Raw genomic sequence first — 19,595 nt, 5'->3', positions numbered from 1 at the left:
CTACTCTGTAGCTCTAGGCTGGCCTTGAACTTTGGCTCAAGCCGGTTTTGTAATTTACCTGCCTTTCTCTGCCTCCCAGAGCCTGGAATCACAAGTAAACCCTACCATGCCTGGTTTTGGATCTATGAAGATTTTTTTGTTATTTTGTTTCTACCTATACTCTGCCCCTAACCTTATTGGGCTCGGCAGTGTCAGTGGACACCATTAGACATCAAAGCCAACCGAGGACACACGCTATGCAAATAAGAAGAAACAGGGGAAAAGGAGACAAAGGAGACATGTGAAAGAGTCACAGCAGCTGTCCTCTCTGAGTTTGATGACTGCCCTTCATTTTGTCTAAGAGTGGCATGTGTGGTCTTATGGGGACCAAGCTGCAAACTTTTTGTGCTCTTGTATCGATGCTGAGACACTCTGATGCTGCTTTCCCATGGGTTGTGACAGTTCCCAGAGATGGACAGGAATCGTGCTTAAGTTATATCCTTAGCTCGGCTATTTTCTTCTCAGGTTGTCCATCCAGTTCTTCCCTCTGTCTAGAGGCCCTTCTAGATCCTGTGGACGGAACAAGGAACACAGAGCTTTTTGTTCCCTGTCAGGGTCATTCTTGGCAAAGCCAGCAGTGGACTGGTGCCAGGGCTCTGGGGGGCTGAGACCAGGTTTCCATGTAAGCTGTGGTTAACTGTTCCAGACCCTGAGGTATGGAATGCTTGCTTACCGTACCAGAATACACCTTGCAAAAAAGAAGCTAGAGCTCCCTGCAGTCCTGCTGATTTCCCTGTAACCTTGCTGATTCGTATTCTGCTGCTCCATCCGAGGCTGTGTAAAGAACTGTGAGGATAATCAACTTGCTGGCTTGAGTCATCAGCCCTCGGCCCCTCACACCCCCAAGCCCCAGCTGTGGACTGTTCATTTTTCTCATCTCTGGTCCTCTCCCTCAGAATCCCAGTGTGAACCCAGCAAGAACTGCTGGTCTGGTTCACCCTCTGTTGTTTTGACTGCAACTGAATCCTTCCAAAGCCCTTCTGGTCTCTCTTTGACCTTTAACCCAGAGGCTACCTCTCCATTTTTCCAGCCTCCCAGGGGACCTCATCACTTGTTATGTATATGCGTACATAACAAGTGTTATGTAGATATCGACATAACAAGTGCTATGTGTATGTCTGCATAACAAGTGTTACGTATATTGCATGGCAGTATTTGGTCCCTCCCATCACATGTGCTCTTTGGTAGTGCCAGGAAAGTTCCCACACACCAGCAGCCAATCACTGTTGTCATTGTTAGGAGAAGCTGTTCTTAGGGGATAATTGCTTAAGTGAAACCGTTGGGATTAGACTGACAGGAGCCACCTAGTCCTTCCTTCAGCTGCTACCTCTTCCCTGAACCGAGCTCTCGACTCTCACAGTCAGCAGGATGTTAAGATACCTCTTCCTCATGAACGCACTTCTTGCTCTTGGGCTCCTGGCATCTTGGGTAGCTGCAGGAGAGCACGGTGAGCTATCATTTGGGGTCCTTGGCTAAAACTAATAGAAAGTTAACCCGGGGAGAGGACATCTCCCACCTAAAGTTCCTCATTTGTGGAGCTGATCGTCTCTGTAGGAAGCACTAGATGGAGAGGTTGGATCCTGAGGAGCAGCTTGCTGGGCTTTTGCTACCCTCACTGCACCAAGGAGCTAGGACGCACAAGGATATGTGTTCCAGTTATCTTCTAGAGCTCATGAAATGAGGGCTGGACCGTGCAACAGGCCCTCTTTCCCTGTTTGTCTGTCTTTCTCTGCAGCACTACTGGTGCATTTTTCTTGTAGTAGTAGTAGTAGTAGTAGTAGTAGCAGCAGCAGTAGTGTGTTAGTCTCTGTGTGGCAAGGAGAGGTGGAGGTCGCAGAGATAGTCTGCATAGAGATGCATGGAGATGCCGAGTTCCTTGAGGTACAGTTGACTCTCATTCCCTGATTATTTTTTAAAGATTTGTTTATGTGTGTGTGTCTCTCCATGTGTATAGTGTGTGTGTCTCTCCATGTGTATAATGTGTGTGTGGGTGTTATGTGTGTGTCTTTCCATGTGTGTAGTGTGTGTGGGTGTTATGTGTATGTGTCTCTCCATGTGTGTAGTGTGTGTGTGTGTGTGTGTGTGTTATGTGTATGTATCTCTCCATGTGTATAGTGTGTGTGTGGGTGTTATGTGTATGTGGGTGTTATGTGTATGTGGGTGTTATGTGTGTGTCTCTCCATGTGTGTAGTGTGTGTGTGTCTCCATGTGTGTAGTGTGTGTGGGTGTCTGCAGAGGCCAGAAGAGGGAGCAGGGTCCCCTTGAGCTGGGGACACAGGTGGTTGTGTGGTGCCAGAGACTGGTACTGGGCAGCACAGTGTGTCCTCTGGAGGAACATCAAGCATTTTCAATGTTAGCAGCTGAGTCATTTCTGCAGCCTCCAATTCCCATTTCTTTGATGCCTAGCCAGTTGTCTGAACTTCTGTGAAATCTTTTTCAGTTAAGGAGGACAGTGCCCGACTGATCAGAACCCATGCAAAGATTTGTGCCAGAGCAATAGGTCGTGTCCCGCGGGCAGAAGTGTGCAGGCTGAGGTGAGGCCTGCTAAGCAGACCTCCCTAAGGGCTTCTGGTCATGATGGGTGGGATCTAACTGTGTTCCCTGGCCTTACCTCTCGGATGGACAGAACCATGGAGTTTCTCACCTGCTAGATTGTTTTGAGACTCCAGTGTAGGCCCCCTTCCCATTTTGAGGTCTCTAACCATTTCTTGCCCCAGCTCTTTGTCTTCTCCTATCAGGAAAGAAAGTGTCATTGATGACACATGTTGTTTGCTTTGAACTTGAGTAGTGAAGGGAAGCCTGGGAAGGTGTGTAGGCGAGACACTCAGCAGGTGAAGGTGCTTGCCTACCTGGTCAAGAACCTGAAGACCTGGGTTCTACCCTCAGAACCCATGCTAAGGTGGAAAGAGAACGGTCCCCTGAGTGCCACATGGATGCCATGGTACATGTGCCGCCCCTAAAGTAGTACTACTTAGAGAAGGAGGCCCTAAGGAGTCAGGGATATGCCTCAGGACCTCACGATGAGCCCATGCTGACCATACTCACGATCCTCCTGCTTTTGCCTCCCGAGTGCTGGCATTGCAGGTGCGTACCATTATGCCTGGCTTTCCCCAACCTTCTAAAGTCAAGGTCTTGCTTCGTGGTCCAGGATAGTCTTGAACCCGCAGTCCTGCTGCCTCCCCTTTCCAGAGTACTAGGATTCTCGGTGTTAGATCACAGAGCCTCTAGTTGCCTTTCTCACTCTTCCTGGGGTTCTGGTCTCGGTTTCCTTCTGGTGTAGCAAGGACTTGTAAACCAGTGCTCTTCCTCGGCTCTGTAAAGGACTCTGATGCCTACCCTGAAACAGGCTCCTGCTCCCTGTGAACAGTTATAAATCTAAGAGATTTCTCTGAAGAGCCCTCCCTTCCCCCTGCCTCCCACATGTTCAACACAGCTGTTTTGTCTTTCACTTTAAACTGTCCCTCTAATCCTCTCCCTGTCCCACAGGCCCAAGGCCTGATCATGGCCTCCATGGTCCTAGGTATTCCCTAGAGCTCGTTTTGAAGGGTAACTGATCTCAACTTCTTTCTACTGAACCCACCTCTTTAAAAAAAAGTTATTAATTATTTAGCGTATGTGCACCAGCTAGGGCATGCATTTGTAGATCAGATGACAGCTCGTGGGAATTGGTTCCTTTAACTATGTGGGACTCGAGGATCAAACTCAGGTCTTCAGGCTTTCCCTAAGCACCTTTATCTCACTGGTCTGCTTTGTTTTTTGTTTTTAAATAAACTTCTTGTTTTTCAAGACAGTTTCTCTGTGTAGCCCTGGCTGTCCTGGAACTCATCCTATAGACCAGGCTGGCCTCAAACTCAGAGATCCACCTGCCTCTGCCTCCCAAGTGCTGGGATTAAAGGCTGGTGAGCCACTACCACCTGGCTTTTTTTTTTTTTTTAAATGTGGGTGCCAGAGATCGAAACTCAGGTCTTCAAAGTCATTTCTTCATGCTTGTGCAGAAAGCTCCTTACTGATTGAATTCTCTCTCTAACTCATGCCTTTAAACACTTATTAATTATTATTATTTATTTTATTTTCTCTGTGTGTGTGCTTGTTGAAGTTTATATGCGCCATAGGTGCATGGGTACTCTCATAAGTCAGAAGAGGGTGTCGGATTCCCCTGGAACTGGAGTTACAGATGGTTTGGGGACTGAACCCCGGCCCACTGTAGGAACAATAAATACTCTTACCTGTTGAGCCATCTCTCCAGCTCCTTGAGCTGGGGAGGAATGGAGACCGCTCCAAAGTTGTTCAGAGACCATGCTATTCTGATATGTGCACCCCAGATGACCATAGTGCAAAGAAGTGCTGCACATCTGGCTGCAGCAGGACACCTGCGGCCTCACTCTTCAAACAAAACCTCTCCATACCCCATGAGACGAAGCTTGCTCCTTTGTCATATGCACAGTGTCTGGTGCCAAGGCACCAACCATTCCCTGACAATTGATTTTAGTTTGCTGTGAGAAGCAATATAAATGCCAGATACATTCTGAGAACTGAACAAAGATGTGCAGAACACCCAGGTCACATTCACTTGTTGGACTAGTGCTAGCCAAGCAGAGCAGGATGCCAGGAGGCCATGCCACATAGCCTTGTGTGGAGGTGGACTAGGAAGTTGCTGACTAATCCCCGATCCACTAGGTCAGTTGAGATATTCTCTACTAAAATCCACCCCAAGGACCCGCAAAGAGGCAGCAGAAGAGAATCTTGATGTCTGCAGAAGACAGCACACATTCCCCTGTTCATCTGCTTCAGAGACTTTCCCCTCTCTTGGCTCTCAGGCAGGCCAGTCTCTTGTTAAGAGTTGAGGCAAGATGTCTTTTATTCTGGCAATGTTAGACTTCTCCCTCATCCAGGGTCATCATGAGCTAATTAATCCTAGGCTAACATATTTATCTTTTTTCCCATGAACATCCATTAGATGTTTATTATTTGCTCCATCCAGTGCCGAGTTTTGGATACACTGTGCTGGACTAAGCCTGAGAGTAAATACATGATCTTAAACCATGATAAGGACAACACAAACCATTAAAGGGTGCTTAGAGAATAATGGGTTCTCATATTGCGTTGGGCAGTTCAGAAGAGTATGTCCCAGATTGTGACATTTAAGCTAAAACCAGGAGAAGAAAAAAGTAAATGGAGTGGGGAGGGTGTGGTTGGATATCAGAGAGAGAGAACCCTTTGTAGAGGTCTTGAGAGGATAAGGCATATGTACGGTTAGAGACAGAGACGGGAGGACAATGCTGGTGGAAGACAGAGACTGTTAACACTGGGGAGGTGGAGTGGAATGGAGAAAAGCCCTCTGTTCTGGGCCGTGTTTCCTTTACCATTAAAGAGACTCTACAAGTTCTTAGAAGCTGGTGATGTTGCCGGGTGGTGGTGGCAGGTGCCTCAGGAGACAGAGGCAAGTGGATCTCTGTGAGTTGTGGGGCAGCCTGGTCTACAAAGTGAGTTCCAAGACAGCCAGGGCTACACGGAGAAACACTGTCTTAGGGAAAACAGTTGTTGATGCTGCCTGTGTGGAGCCCCTCCTTACTTCCCTGCTCTTTTAGAATTTTCGTGGATACTTTTGCCTTGTTCATATTTTTTTCCTTTATGATCATATTTCCTGCCTCTCTTCATTCCTCATACTACTTTTCTGGGAGGGATGTTAGATATATACACTGGCTTTTGGAGAGCTAACCCAAATATAATACTCAACTCTGTATGTCTGCCTGCTGCTCAGGTTGTAGACTTATAGGATTTTTTAATAGATTTAAAATATTTCTTGATACATTTATTTCTTGGGTGATTACCTTTCTTCCATGATTTTTTTTTTTTTTTGGTTCTTTTTTTTCGGAGCTGGGGACCGAACCCAGGGCCTTGCACTTCCTAGGTAAGCGCTTTACCACTGAGCTAAATCCCCAGCTCCTCTTCCATGATTTTTGAAATGAGGTCATTTATTACTTTATTCTCTTTTTTATCTTTCTGAGACAGAGTTTCAGGTAGCCCAGGCTGGCAACTAATTCTCTGTATAGTCAATGCTGGCCTTGAGCCCCTGGTCTTCCTGCCTCTACCTCCTAAGTCCTGAGATTACAGACATGCACCACCAAACCTGGCCCTTTTTCTTCTTTTTGTTCTTTTCTTCTTTTGGAAACAGAGCCTCACTGTTTTTCCTAGCCTGGCCTAGAGCTTGTGATTTTCCTTCCTCTGTCTCCTGAATGCTATTCCGTTGTCTGTAGAACTTGGAGCCAGTCTCACACCCGAGAACGCCTGGCAGTGCGTTAGAGTTGTAAGCATAGGTTTGGGTTGTCTGAGACAAGCAGATTCCCAGGCAAGATCTCTTGTGCTTCTCTGTTTCTTTCTCTACAAGATGGAAAGAGACTGGAGAGAGCGTGCATTTGTCTTTAGTTTACGTTAGGTCCCTTTCTTTTGGCTCCTGGGAGGACCAGGTCGGGGTTGTAATTTCTTTCCTCCCCCTCCCCTCCCCTTCCCCCTCCTCTTTCTCCTTTTCTTCCTCTTCCTCCTCTTCCTCTTCCTCCTCCTCCTCTTCCTCTTCCTCCTCCTCCTCTTCCTCTTCCTCCTCCTCTTCTTCCTCTTCCTCCTCCTCCTCCCCTTCCCCCTCCTCTTTCTCCTTTTCTTCCTCTTCCTCCTCTTCCTCTTCCTCCTCCTCCTCTTCCTCCTCCTCCTCCTCTTCCTCTTCCTCCTCCTCCTCTTCCTCTTCCTCCTCCTCCTCTCCCTCCTCCTCCTCCTCTCCCTCCTCCTCCTCCTCTCCCTCCTCCTCCTCCTCTCCCTCCTCCTCCTCTCCCTCCTCCTCCTTTTCTTCCTCCTCCTCCTCTTCTTCCTCCTCCTCTTCCTCTTCCCCCTCCTCCTCCTTTTCTTCCTCCTCCTCCTCCTCTTCTTCCTCCTCTTCTTCCTCCTCCTCTTCCTCCTCCTCTTCCTCCTCTCCCTCCTCTTCCTCCTCCTCCTCTTCTTCCTCCTCCTCCTCCTCTTCCTCTTCCTCCTCCTCCTCTCCCTCCTCTCCCTCCTCTTTCTCCTCCTCATCCTTTTCATGCCTTTCGGTTCATCTTCTTCTAAGATAGTCTTTCTATGTAACATGTAATGGCTTTTTTTTTTTAAAGATTTATTTATTTATAATATATAAGTACACTGTAGCTGTCTTCAGACACACCAGAAGAGGGCATCAGATCTCTTTACAGATGGTTGTGAGCCCCCATGTGGTTGCTGGGAATTGAACTCAGGACCTCTGGAAGAGCAGTAGGGTGCTCTTAACTGCTGAGCCATCTCTCCAGCCCCATGTAATGGCTTTTAATCCTCCTGCCTCAGCTTTCCAGATGCTGCAGTTAATAGACACATGTCTCCCACGGATACAATTTCTAGCCAGTCCTTTAAGTTCAGAACCAGGATAGTTCCCACTGCCCACCCTGCTGATCAACCGTCTCCGAGACCCTGAAACTCCACAGCACGTGTCATCTTCCCTTTCTACCATGCCTCCCTGGTAGGAAGCTCTTTTCCAGTAAGTACCCAGTGGGGTGATCTGTACTTGGTTCTACAGCTTTCTTGGACAGACTGCCCATGAGAGAGTTTAGAACACTTGTCATCTTGCCAGGACTCTCAGTGCCCAACCCTGGGACCAAATCTGGAAAGCTGTTGTGAGAAAGTCACTCACTGTTAGCTTGCAGAGGGCTTCCTACAACCTCCTCAGTGTCTGAAGTTGAAATCTGAATTGTGGGTATTGAGGGCAAGACTGGTTCCCAGGTTTGGTGTCTTTGTGAGCTTCTCTGGCCTTTGGCCATTAGAGATGGACTTCCTTTTCCCTTGGGACTAGGCAGTCAGACTGGAAGAATTCTCCAGACCCCTCAGAGCCTGAGGACCCTGCCAGGCTGAGCAGGAGCCCACCAGTTGCTGAAGTTGGTATTTAACTGCTTCTTCAGCATCTATAGCTCCTGCTGTAGAGAAGGGTTGCTTGATGAGGCTGATTCCCAGGAAGCACTCCTTCCTGAGCTTTCCCAACCTTTGATGTCATCAGAGGCATACTGGAGCACAGCTGGTCTGTCTGACAAAGGTGGAATGTCAGTCAGGTTACCTGGGGCACAGGGAGACACTGGAATGTACTCTCGTAAGTTCTGGTCTAAACATGAACTTGTGGTGAATCTTCTGTCTGTCTGTCTGCTCTGTGGGCTTGGGCAAGTGTGTTCATCTCTTTGAATCTCCTCTGTCATCTTCATAGAGTGATGATGTAGTTTGGAAGAAATGCATTTGAAGAGCCAGGTAATGCTCGGGACCTCCCTACAGCCCAGCACTGCTCTGGTCTGTTTCCTGCTCCACTCATTTGCATTTGACCCACCTACTTACCTGTCAATCATTCACTTACACTGTGAATGGAGAGTCAGCCCTACCTGGCATGTGGGTGTCTATGGTGAGCAAGGTCCACACCTTCGGTGGAGTGTTGTGAGGAGGGAGCCACAAAGCCAGAGAGGCTGGCGGGAGGGAAGAGCTGCGTTCCTAAGAAGGTGATTGGAGACAAAGAGGGTGGTTCAGCTGTGATGGGGGAGGTGGAAGGCCTCAGATTTGGGTCAGCTTCCAACTTCTTTCCCGGATTTTATTCTAAGTGCAAAAGGAAACAGAGCCGGGGAGATGGCTTATCGGGTAAAGGGCTTGCCACACAGACCTGAGGATCTGAGTTTGGCTTTGTGGTATAAGAAGAGGACTGACTCCCAGAGGCTGTCCTCTGAGCAGACAGGCACACTGTGGTATTCGAGCACCCACAGTCACACAGATCACTCACACACACTAAGTACAAACGCTAAGACACGTATAAAAGAAGTAACAACGCCAGGCGGGGTGGAAGTGTAATCCTAGCACTGGGAAGGCAGATGCAGGAGGTTCATGAGTTCAAGGCCACTCTCAGCTCCATGGTAAGTTTTAGGTAGTCTGGGAAAATGAGACCCTTATCTCGAAAAGCCACCCCCTCCTCCCAAAGTCACTGAGGCAAGTCTAAATGAGGGAGAGGCCTATTCCACTTTTTATTCTGAAAAGGCTGTTGAGGTGTGTGAAGAATGGATGACAGTGAGTGTAGAGGACCAAAGTCCAGCTGAGCAGCCACCAGGGCAGAATAGGTGAGAGGTCGGTCACAGGGCAGGTGTGGGAAAGCAGAGACTTAAAGGACCAGCTGAGGAAGTAAACAGCTGTGGACACTGAGGGAGAGGGGCGTCAAGGATGCTATGTTGTGTCTAGCCTGAGCGATGGGGGCAGTGATGCTCTCTGACAGAAGGGAATGGAGGGCAGGGGGCAGGTAGAACTGGAGTTGATGGCGGAGGGAAGCCGGCATCCTGACTACAGCTTCCTTGTTTTTTGGTGCTTGGTGGGATGTTGGGAGAGGAGCAGATAGAGGGTGGGGTGCCCCCCCCCAGTCCTGTTTCTTGTCCTGATCCCTGGTAATGTGATAGTTGTGAGCTTACTGAGGTGAATGCTTTGTAATGGCTGAGTTCACCTAGGCTAGCAGAACCAAGACATTGAGGGCAGAGTGTTCTGTCTAAAGGCATCGCAGGGACCATGTCTTTACAAGGTTCCTGGGGACAGGACAAGGATGGGCAGTTAGGGACTACAAACACCATCTGGCTTAAGAATGAGAGCTGGCTCAGCAGTTGAGGCCACTGCTCTTCCAGAGGTTCCAGGTTCAATCCCCAGTGCTCACATGGCAACTCCATTTCCGGGACTCTAACACCTGCACACAGACGTGTATAGACTGGGAAAACACCAATGAACAGAAAACACATAAATGAAAAAAATGAGGGTGACATGCACAGTCTTAGAGGCAGTGATGTTCCATCGTGGCCAGGCGTTTGAGCTGACAGGAATTATCTGACATGGGTCTGAGTCTGAAAGGACGGCAGTGTGAATGGTGGACAGCCATGCTCTGACCCTTGGCCCTGGCCTGCTTCCCAAGGGCTCCATTCCTTGTTTCTAACTCAGGGCAGACCAGGTGAGAGATAGGCCAAGCAGGTCGGTCATAGGGCAGATGTGGAAAAGCAGAGACTTGAAGGACCAGCTAAAGAAGTAAATGGCTATGGGCACGAGGGAGTCAGAATTCTGTGAAGTGTCTAGTTGAGCGATGAGGGCAGTTCTGGGCAAAACTCTGGGGAGCTTAATGGAAGCTGGGCTAGGAGAAAGCAGGGGCTCCTGGCCTTCATCCACCAGACTCATTAAAGAGGTGACACCTGGTACACTGGCTCTCTTTCTAGACTCATTGGTCAGTTCTCTGGATGATTTCCATATCCGGCTCTCTCAACTATAACATTTTATTTTATTTTTTTATTTTTTGCCAAGAATATTGCAGTGTTTGCCAAGTAGATGATGAGTAGGTCTGGAAGTACATGAAGTAGTTATCATGATGACATATTCCAAATTAAAAAAATCCAGGTCACCTGGTTTTTGAGTGACATCAGAACAGAGCATACCTGTTCAGGAGAATTCCAGGACACAGGACTGTTGTGGTTTGCCTTTGGGCCTTTTCATCATGGCTGAGTGCAATCACACATACCTGTCGCTTTTGAGGCTCTGGGACAGACTTGTTTTGTTTTCTACATAACTTTTCATTGCCTGTCATGCCTCCATATTTAAAGAAGTGGAAATAGCGAAATGAGTTGTGGTGTGTGAGTCTATATCATGGGTACTGGAGTTCTCCCATTAGCACCTCAGCTTGTTGTTGCTCTGGTTACAGGAGAGAATGGCGGATGTGAATCATCTGGGCTGGGACTTTATGAAGGAGTCTCATTTCCAGTATAGCAAACTGTCCCCAGTGGCCTAAGACGACATGGCCTAAGGTTCATTCCTTATCCCAGCTGTGGGGGGCCCAGGCTCTACTGGATAGTTCATCTCCTGATGTGCTACGGCTGAGGTCATCCGTGCATGCAGCTGGGAGCTCAGGAGAGCTGGAATGTGTGGGTCGGTGGTTATTTTAATTAGCTTATCAATTAATGTGTACATTTCTGCATGCTTGTATATGTGCCCGAGCATGTGGTGGCCTGAAGTTGACCTGATGCGTCTTAGGAGTTTTCCACCTCGTGTTTTCTGAGTCAGGGTCTCTCACTAGGACTCAGGGCTTGCTGATCAGGCTGGGCTGACTGGCTGGTGGGCTCTAGGTGTCTGCTGTCTCCACCGTGTTACTCCTGGTGATACCACACCTGGCCTTTTGCATGGACACTGGGGATCATGCATGGCAAACATTTTACAAACTGAGCCTGTCTTCAGCCCCCTCTGATGGTATTTTTCCTTTCCTGTCCCATGCCCAAGTGGCATCTCAGCACACTACAGTCTAACCAATAGGATGAAGCCCAGGTCAGTGTGGAAAGGGACTTCACCAGGACACACATCCCGGGAGATAGTTGACTGGGGACAAATTCTGTCTGTCTGTCACAGTACAAAAGAAAGGAGAGTGAACATAAGGTGTGTAATTCATATGTTTGCTACAGTGGGTTAGAGCTGACACAAACACCAGAACTGGGAGAGCAGTTCATGGCCAGAAGAAACAGAAGGATTGTGGACTATTAGGGTGTATTGTATATTAAAATCTATATTAACATCCACTGAAAAATGGATTTTATGTTCTTGGCTTAAGCACATCCGAGTTTTAACGCTTTCATTCTATGACAGAATTAAGAGGTGAATGTCCTGCTGACCCTCTCCCATGTCAGGAGCTGTGTACTGGGGATGCATCCTGTCCCCAGGGGCACAAATGCTGCAGCACAGGGTGTGGCCATGCCTGCCGAGGAGACATTGAGGGAGGTACGTTGGTTCTTTGGGAGGAGTCAAAAGTGCTCCCTGGGCCCCAGGTCAGTTTGGAGGAGCTTCCTCAGGACACCTTCTTGGGGGGAACCAGCTGCCACTTTTACCATGCCCTGGTTTCCAACCAACACAGTCCTTCTAGGGTCAAAGGGGCACCATTGGCATGAAAAGAATTAGCAGAGGGAGGTGCGGTGCCTCAGCTTCTGGTCTGAGCTCTGCTGTGGGTTTGCTTTGTGACTGGGGGTAAATAATCCCAGCCCTGAGCCGGTTTCCTCTGTCCAGTAAAGAAGTCGCCCAGGACCACTGGTTTCTCAGATCTTTGTTTGTTTGTTTTGATATAGGGTCTCATTATGTAGCTCAGGCTGGTCTACTCATAATCCAGGCTTTGTCTCCCATGTGCTTACTCCACAGGCTTGAGATAACTATTCTTGGCTTCAGATGTCTTACACACACACACACACACACACACACACACACACACACACACACACACTTTCCCTCTTCTTTCCCCTCTCTCTCCCCTGACCCTCCCTCCCTCTCAGTCTTTTTTTTTGGGGGGGAGGTGGGATGGGGACAGAGTCTCATGCAGTAGGGCTGACTGAACTTCCTATGTAGCACCACCCCCAGTTGATGCACTCCTGGGGACTTGAACCCAGGGCTTCATAGTTGTTGGGCAAACATTCCACCAGCTGAGCTGTTTCTAGACCCTTACTTTGTTTACATTCCCGGGCAATGCTTAACCTTTGTCCTTACATGCATGTAGCCTGTTAGGGAAGAGAAATGAAGAATTACCGAAGCATCTTAATTATAACAGGATCCCATCTGACAAATCCCCTGTAAACGGCAACTCTTGTAAGCCGAAAGTACCTTTAATACTTGGCCTAGGTAGGGGTGCTGTTGCTGTGATGAAATACCATGGCCAGAAACAAACTGGGGAGGAAAGGGTTTCCTTGGCTTACATCTCCACACTGTAGTCCATCCCTGAAGGAAGTCATGGCAGGAACCCAACAAGGCAGGAACCTGGAGGCAGGAGCTGATGCAGAGGCCATGGAGGGATGCTGCCCACTGGCTTGCTCCCCATGGCTTCTCCCCTTCCCCTCCTCCTCTTTTTTGTTTGTTTGATTTTTGAGGCAGGGTCTTCTAGTGTAACAGCCCTGGCTGTCCTGGAGCTTGATTTGCAGACCAGGATGGCCTCTAACTCTCTGCCTCCAGAGTTTGGGATTAAAGGCATGCACCATCGTGCCTGGCTCAGCCTGCTGTCTTAGAGAATCCAGGACGACCGGCCCAGGGATGGCACTACCAAGAATGAGCTGGGCCCTCACTCATCAATTACTAATTAAGAAAATGTCCTACAGTCAGTTTCTCAATTAAGGTTCCCTCCTTTCAAATGACTTTAGCTTGTATCAAGTTGACCTAAAACTAACCAGTACAACTCGGGACCCACTTCTTTAAATCTGCTAGCTTTGCAACACATACACAGCCCACTGTGGAGTGTCAGTTATATGCCATGGCAGACCATGGATGACTGGGTTGTGGCTGCTGTTGCCCAACATTGAATGAGTCTTGTACTGTATATTGCTGACCTGGGGAAAGATAGGACTGGCACGTTAAGGACACTTCCTCCCGAGTCTGTGCCATTCTCATACCTTTGAGAAATGATTCCAAGACAAGTATGCACGCACGCATATCACATACTTTATACATATATACCACACTACTCACACACATACATACACACCACAATACACATTGCACATACATCATACACATATACCAGACATACAACACACACATACCATACATAGAATACACATACACATACAACATATACACACTTACACAACCACTCCACATATACCACACACACACACACACACACACACACACACACAAAATTTTGATGAAAGAAGATTTACACAGGATTATGGTAGCACAAAGAAGGGGCATAAAACCTCCTTAGGGAAGAAGATGGGACCTTGTCTGTCTGCTGTTATCTCTATTGGGAAGCCTGTACTCTACCAACCACTAAGGAACTGGCTTTGGGAGTTCGGGAATTCCTAGGTCAGAGTTGTTTGGATGTGTAGTCTCAGCCCTCCAGCTTCCCTGCTTCCAGTCACATCTGTTGGAAGTCAGGGGTGATTTACCTGGACCCTGCATCTAAGTTGTAGATGGGAACTTGGGAAAAGAGGATTCAACTCCGTGTGTCTCTCCCTGTCCTGGTATTCACCACAGGGCGGGATGGTCAATGTCCCAGAATTCTGGTAGGCCTGTGTATTGTCCAGTGCATGATGGATGAGAACTGTCAACCTGGGGAAAGGTGCTGTAAATCAGGCTGTGGCCGCTTCTGCATCCGGGGACTCCGGCCCCTCCAACAGCTCACAGACTCCAACCGGACAGATGGCTTTAACTCTACATTAGGTGAGTACTGCCTATAGTGACCTTTGACCGGGTGTGAAGGTAACAGGCTTCACTGCTGGGTGGGGAGGCTTAGATACTGAAGGCCATAAAGAATGTTGTGTGGAAGATCCCGAGTCACAGACCACACCCTCAAATGGACTCTTCGGGATCAGTGTTTATAGCGGGCGTGGCTCTGTGGGGAGGTCTTTCTGTGAGAGATGGGATTTGATCCAGGCACTATAGCCTAGATCAGACAGTGAGTATGGCACAAGCCTCAGAGGGTAGGATACATCTGATTTGTTTGGGCCATGAGGGCTGGGGACAGGGCCAGAACAGAACAGATACTGTTCCAATTTGATAACAGAGGTGAGGCTAACTTCTAAGTGACAAGTTCCAGTTAGGAGGTCTGGAACCTTATAAAGCTTTGAGGAGTTGATGCACGGGGATGGAGAGATGGCCTAGTGGTTAAGAGCACTGACTGCTCTTCCAGAGGTCCTGAGTTCAATTCCCAGCAACCACACTGTGGCTCACAACCATCTGTAATGGGATCTAGTGCCTTCTTGTGTCTAAAGACAGTGACAGTGTACCCACATATATGAAATGAATAAATAAATCTAAACAACAACAACAAAAACCCAAAGAGTTGATGCACACTGATGCTCCGCAGGGTAGGAGGGAAATAGCTGGGTAGCTGGAGCCAGTATGGTACAGTTGTGACCTGAAATCTCCTCTACTTACAGAGGCTCAAGTACCCTAGCTGACCTGATTTGCCTGGAGCTCCAGGAAGCTGCTGGAAGGCTGGAAGGGGTGACATCCTGGGGTTTGTGACACTCCCTGGAGTATCAGGCCTTCTCCTCCTCGTTTTTATTGCTACTTACTGCACATGGAACTGCCCTGATGATGGGTGCTTCTCTTTCCCAATAAAATGCTGGCATGGACCCTCTTGTCTGTACTGTGTAGGGGCCACTGAGGCAGGAGACCTAGTGAGTCTACCTGTGCATGGCTTTTGCACTGGGAAACCTATGGACTAAGGAAAGATAGCACATTCTTTTTAAAAATGTAGCATATATGAGGAAGATATTAATGACCAACATAAGAGGACTAGTTACATGAACTAGCCATTGTCTGGAGAAGTAGTACAAGAGTTATATGGAAAACCTTTGGTGATTGGAGCTGGAGAGATGGCTCAGTGGTTAAGAGCACTGACTGTTCTTCTAGAAGACCTGGGATCAATTCCCAGCGCCCACATGGCAGCTCACAACTGTCTGTGACTCTTCTTATCTGACACCCCCTCACATAGGCATACACGCAGTCAAGTCACCAATGTATGTAAAATAAAAAAATAAATAAATAAAAATAAAACAAAAAAACCCTAGGCAGTCTTGGGTGTGAGTTTAGTCATCTTGGAAGCAATACATCCAGACTTGTTTGGTGGATAACAAGGTAAAAATATTTTTTCTTTTAAAAATGTTAATAATAATAATTGTGTGTGTAAGTTACATGTGCACAATGTGCATGTAGCTTTCAAATGACAACTTTGAGGAACTGTTTCTGTCCGTTCCCTGTGTAGGTTCTGGGGATTGAACTCAGGTCATCAGGCCTGTACTCCCCCACACATTCTAAAAAGCCTTTCCACTTTCCTCTTCTGTCTTCTGCCAGATAGTAAAAATGTCATTGTATTACACCAAGTGTGTTACCCTGCCTTAACCTGCCCTTCCTCCCTCCTTCCCTCCCTCCCTCCCTCCCTCCCTCCCTCCCTTCCTTCCTTTTTTGTTTTGAGACAAGGTTTCTCTGTGTAGCCCAGGCTGCCCTCAAACTTAGAGATCCCCCTGCCTTTGCTTCCTAGGCTAGGATTACAGGTATGCACCACCACCCTTCATACAAAGTTGTTTTCTGTTTGCTTTTTTGACTTTTGAAGTTTCTCATAGCCTAGCATTAGCCTCAACTTTCTATGTAGCTGAGGCTGGCCGTGAACTCCTTCCTGATCTTATGCCTGCTTCCCTAGGTCTGGGATCACAGGTGTGCACCACCATCTCCTGCTTGGGTTTTCCTTGGTTATACTCAGGGTCTGTTCCCACTGGACCGCTCAGCTCAGGATGGAACTTTGACATGGTTTCTGGTTCTCTCCCCTTGTTATACACCAAACAAATCAGGATACCACCTCCAAGACGGAGATTTACTCTAAGATTGTTTCTGGTGTCACACATAACTCTTTACTTAGAAGACCACCTTGCGGGGTTGGGGATTTAGCTCAGTGGTAGAGCACTTGCCTAGCAAGCACAAGGTCCTGGGTTCGGTCCCCAGCTCTGAAAAAAAGAAAAAAAAAAAAGACATTGATACCCTTTTATATATACCCGCTGCCCTCACATCCTCCCAACACCCATACACACCCATATCCCCCTCTTCCCCCTATATACATACATACCCCTTACCCACCCCGCATTTTTTTCTTTTGCTTGATGGAAAATTTATTATGACTCTCCAACCGCGCATTACCTTTTCTTCTCAACGTCTTGCTCTGCGGCTTCTTTCGCCCTCTTTGCTCGGATGCCAAAGAGCCAGGCATTGGCTCGGGCCATGCGAAGGCTGGCGAAAGCCTTAAAGTTCTTCTCTTCTTCCGTGATGGCTCTGGCCTTTTCCTTTTTGTACACATTCCGGATGGGCATCACAGATCCTGTTAGCTGCGTGGCCAATTTAAGTTCTTCAGCAGAACTGTCTCCCTTCTTCGGAGCAGAAGGCTTCCTGGGGAAAAGTATGAGCTTGGAGCGGTACTCCTTCAGGCGCTGCAACGTTGGCCTGCAGTGACTCAGTGGATTTGTTTCGCCTTCTTGGGTCCACAGAGATGCCGATGGCGCGTGCCATTTTCTTGTGGATACCAGCCACCCTGAGTTTTTTCAGGCTGAAGACCCTGCCAGCCCGGACCTTGGTGTGGTATCTAACTGTAGGGCACCTCACGATGGGCCTGATGGGACTGGACACGGGGCGAGGGGCGATACGGCGCGCTTTCACCTGCCGGGCCTTGCGTCTGCGGATCTTGCGTGCCGGCTGGTTAAACCACGTGTCCACTCGCTGCTGCCAGTCCTTGTGGAAGTGGGGCTTCAGGATCATGCCATTCCGGCTGGGTGCCATGGCTGCCTTCTGTACAGGAGAACGGCCGAGTGGAAAGCACCCACCCCACATTTTTTATGTATATATCTTGGTCTATATTTTTTTCCCAAGGAAATGGGACAATTTCTTAGCAATAGAATTCTAGTTTATTTTCTTTTCTTTTTTTTTTTCCCGGAGCTGAAGACCAAACCCAGGGCCTTGAGCTTGCTAGTCAAGCGCTCTACCACTGAGCTAAATCCCCAACCCCAGAATTCTAGTTTCTTAAATAGCTTCCCTTCATAGCTCTCAATACATCTTTGAATGAATAAAAGAGTGAATGGCATTTCTTAGTACATCAATTGAAAGGCTTTGGGCTGCAAGCAGTAAGAAATTCAACAAGCCAGGGGCTTTGGTCAACAAAGACACAGTGAGAAACAGCATGGGGCTGGCTCGGTGGCTCAAAGCCTCAGGTTTTGTCTTCGTGCTGCCTGCTCCTTGCTTCACAGGTAGAGCAGGGTCAGCTGGAACTCTAGATGGCACAGCAGGGAGAAGCCATGTGTGATGGCAATGCAGGAACACCTTCAACTCACAGCACCCTCTTCCTGCGAGAAGTTGTCACAGAGGGGCCTGGAAAGCAGATGTTTGCAGAGGGAATGGCTTAGATTGGTCTTACCTGGGACAAGACATAAAAGCCAAGCCTCTGCCAGCGGAGAAGGAAAGGATACTGTCTGGGTAGCAGGGCAATGTAGAAAGAAGCTGTGCTGGCCCAGGGGCACATGCAATTAAATCAGGGTTGCTAGGTGTGGGCCACTGAGATGGCTCAACGGGTAAAGTGCTGGTCTCCAGGTTTGATGGCCCAAGTTTGATGCCCAGGACTCACATGATGGAAGGAAAGAATCTACTTGGGCAAACTGTTGTCTGACCCTTTTACATGTGCATTGTGACATGCACACCCACAGTGTAATACGTATAAAAAGTGTTAAGTGTGATTCTGGATATTAGTGGGTTGAGAGCACTCATTTTTCTGAGGAGACGCGCTGGTCTTGCCTGATCTGTTGACAGGTGGCCACATTGTGCCACAAGCTGTGCAGTGGCAGCCCCAGGACTCAGGAAGGGCTGATGTGAGGCTGCTGGGCTGCTGACCACTATTTTGCTTATCATTTTTTTTTTTTTTTGGTTCTTTTTTTCGGAGCTGGGGACCGAACCCAGGGCCTTGCGCTTCCTAGGTAAGCGCTCTACCACTGAGCTAAATCCCCAGCCCCAATCATTTTTTTTTTAAAGATTTATTTTATTTATCTGAGTGCATGGTAGCTGTCTTCATACACACCAGAAGAGGGCATCGGATCCCATTACAGATGGTTGTGAGCCACCATGTGGTTGCTGGGAATTGAACTCAGGACCTCTGGAAGAGCAGTCAGTGCTCTTAACCACTGAGCCATCTCTCCAGCCCATTGCTTATCATTTTATTGTTTTCTTAAAAATCAAAAGTAAAGGGGCTGGGGATTTAGCTCAGTGGTAGAGCGCTTACCTAGGAAGCGCAAGGCCCTGGGTTCGGTCCCCAGCTCCGAAAAAAAGAACCAAAAAAAAAAAAAAAAAAAAATCAAAAGTAAAAAGTGTGTTTGGAGTGTTGCTTGTGTTGTTCAGGCTGGCCTTGAACTCGTGGGCTCAAGTGACCCTCTTGTCTCCCAAAGCCCTCAGTGCAAGGCTTCTTGTATAGCTTTATGTACATAATTAAAAATCAGTATGATAGAGACTTCCATGAGAGCAGTTGATGCTGTCTGTCCCCGGGAACCCTCAGAGGCTGTAAAGTGATTTTCTGCCAGGTGAGAATGGGATCAGAGGCTGAGGCCTGTGAGCCAGCCTTTCCTTCCATCAGGTGGGGGCTACTCTGTGCAGTCTGTGTCCATAGCAATGGCATTGAGGAAGGAGGGATGGAGGAAGGATGAGAGGGGAGAGAGAGACAGAGAGGGGCATACCCATAGAGAGATACACAGAGACAGAGACAGGCATGGACACACACATATGGGTGGGCACATTCACATGGGGAGAGAGGATAGACAGACATACCCACAGAGAAATACACACACACACACACACACACACACACAGAGATAGAGACAGACAGACAGAGACACACACAGAGATGGAGAGAGAGATAGAGAGAGACAGAGAGATACACACAGGGAGACAGAGACAGAGATGGAGAGAGATAGAGACAGAGAGAGACACACAGGGAGACAGAGACAGAGAGAGAGACAGAGAGACAGAGA

At 48.2% G+C, this 19,595-nt stretch overlaps 1 protein-coding gene and 1 pseudogene across 1 annotated transcript; one reads left to right on the top strand and one right to left on the bottom strand.

Annotated features, from left to right (window-relative positions):
- The first annotated feature begins 1,202 nt into the window (after positions 1 to 1,202).
- On the top strand, positions 1,203 to 15,291 carry Wfdc3 (WAP four-disulfide core domain 3). The gene is made up of 4 exons (NM_001106541.1): positions 1,203 to 1,486; positions 11,710 to 11,841; positions 14,074 to 14,259; positions 14,979 to 15,291. Exons 1-4 carry the CDS (start codon positions 1,408 to 1,410, stop codon positions 14,993 to 14,995), a joined length of 414 nt encoding a protein of 137 aa, NP_001100011.1. The 5' UTR covers positions 1,203 to 1,407; the 3' UTR covers positions 14,996 to 15,291.
- Positions 15,292 to 16,730: 1,439 nt separating this feature from the next.
- LOC108350622 (60S ribosomal protein L13 pseudogene) lies at positions 16,731 to 17,386 on the bottom strand (annotated as a pseudogene).
- Between the last annotated feature and the right edge of the window lie 2,209 nt (positions 17,387 to 19,595).

Source organism: Rattus norvegicus, chromosome 3, assembly GCF_036323735.1.
Source record: "Rattus norvegicus strain BN/NHsdMcwi chromosome 3, GRCr8, whole genome shotgun sequence".
Classification (NCBI taxonomy): domain Eukaryota; kingdom Metazoa; phylum Chordata; class Mammalia; order Rodentia; family Muridae; genus Rattus; species Rattus norvegicus.
Note: the sequence above shows the minus strand (reverse complement) of the source record. Positions and strands in the feature narration are given on the sequence as shown.

Excerpts from the sequence above, each read along its gene's own strand:
- Wfdc3 (NM_001106541.1), top strand. The coding sequence starts at position 1,408 with ATGTTAAGATACCTCTTCCTCATGAACGCACTTCTTGCTCTTGGGCTC. Across the intron at positions 1,487-11,709 it reads GGTAGCTGCAGGAGAGCACG|AATTAAGAGGTGAATGTCCT; the intron begins GTGAGCTATCAT and ends ATTCTATGACAG. Across the intron at positions 11,842-14,073 it reads CCGAGGAGACATTGAGGGAG|GGCGGGATGGTCAATGTCCC; the intron begins GTACGTTGGTTC and ends TATTCACCACAG.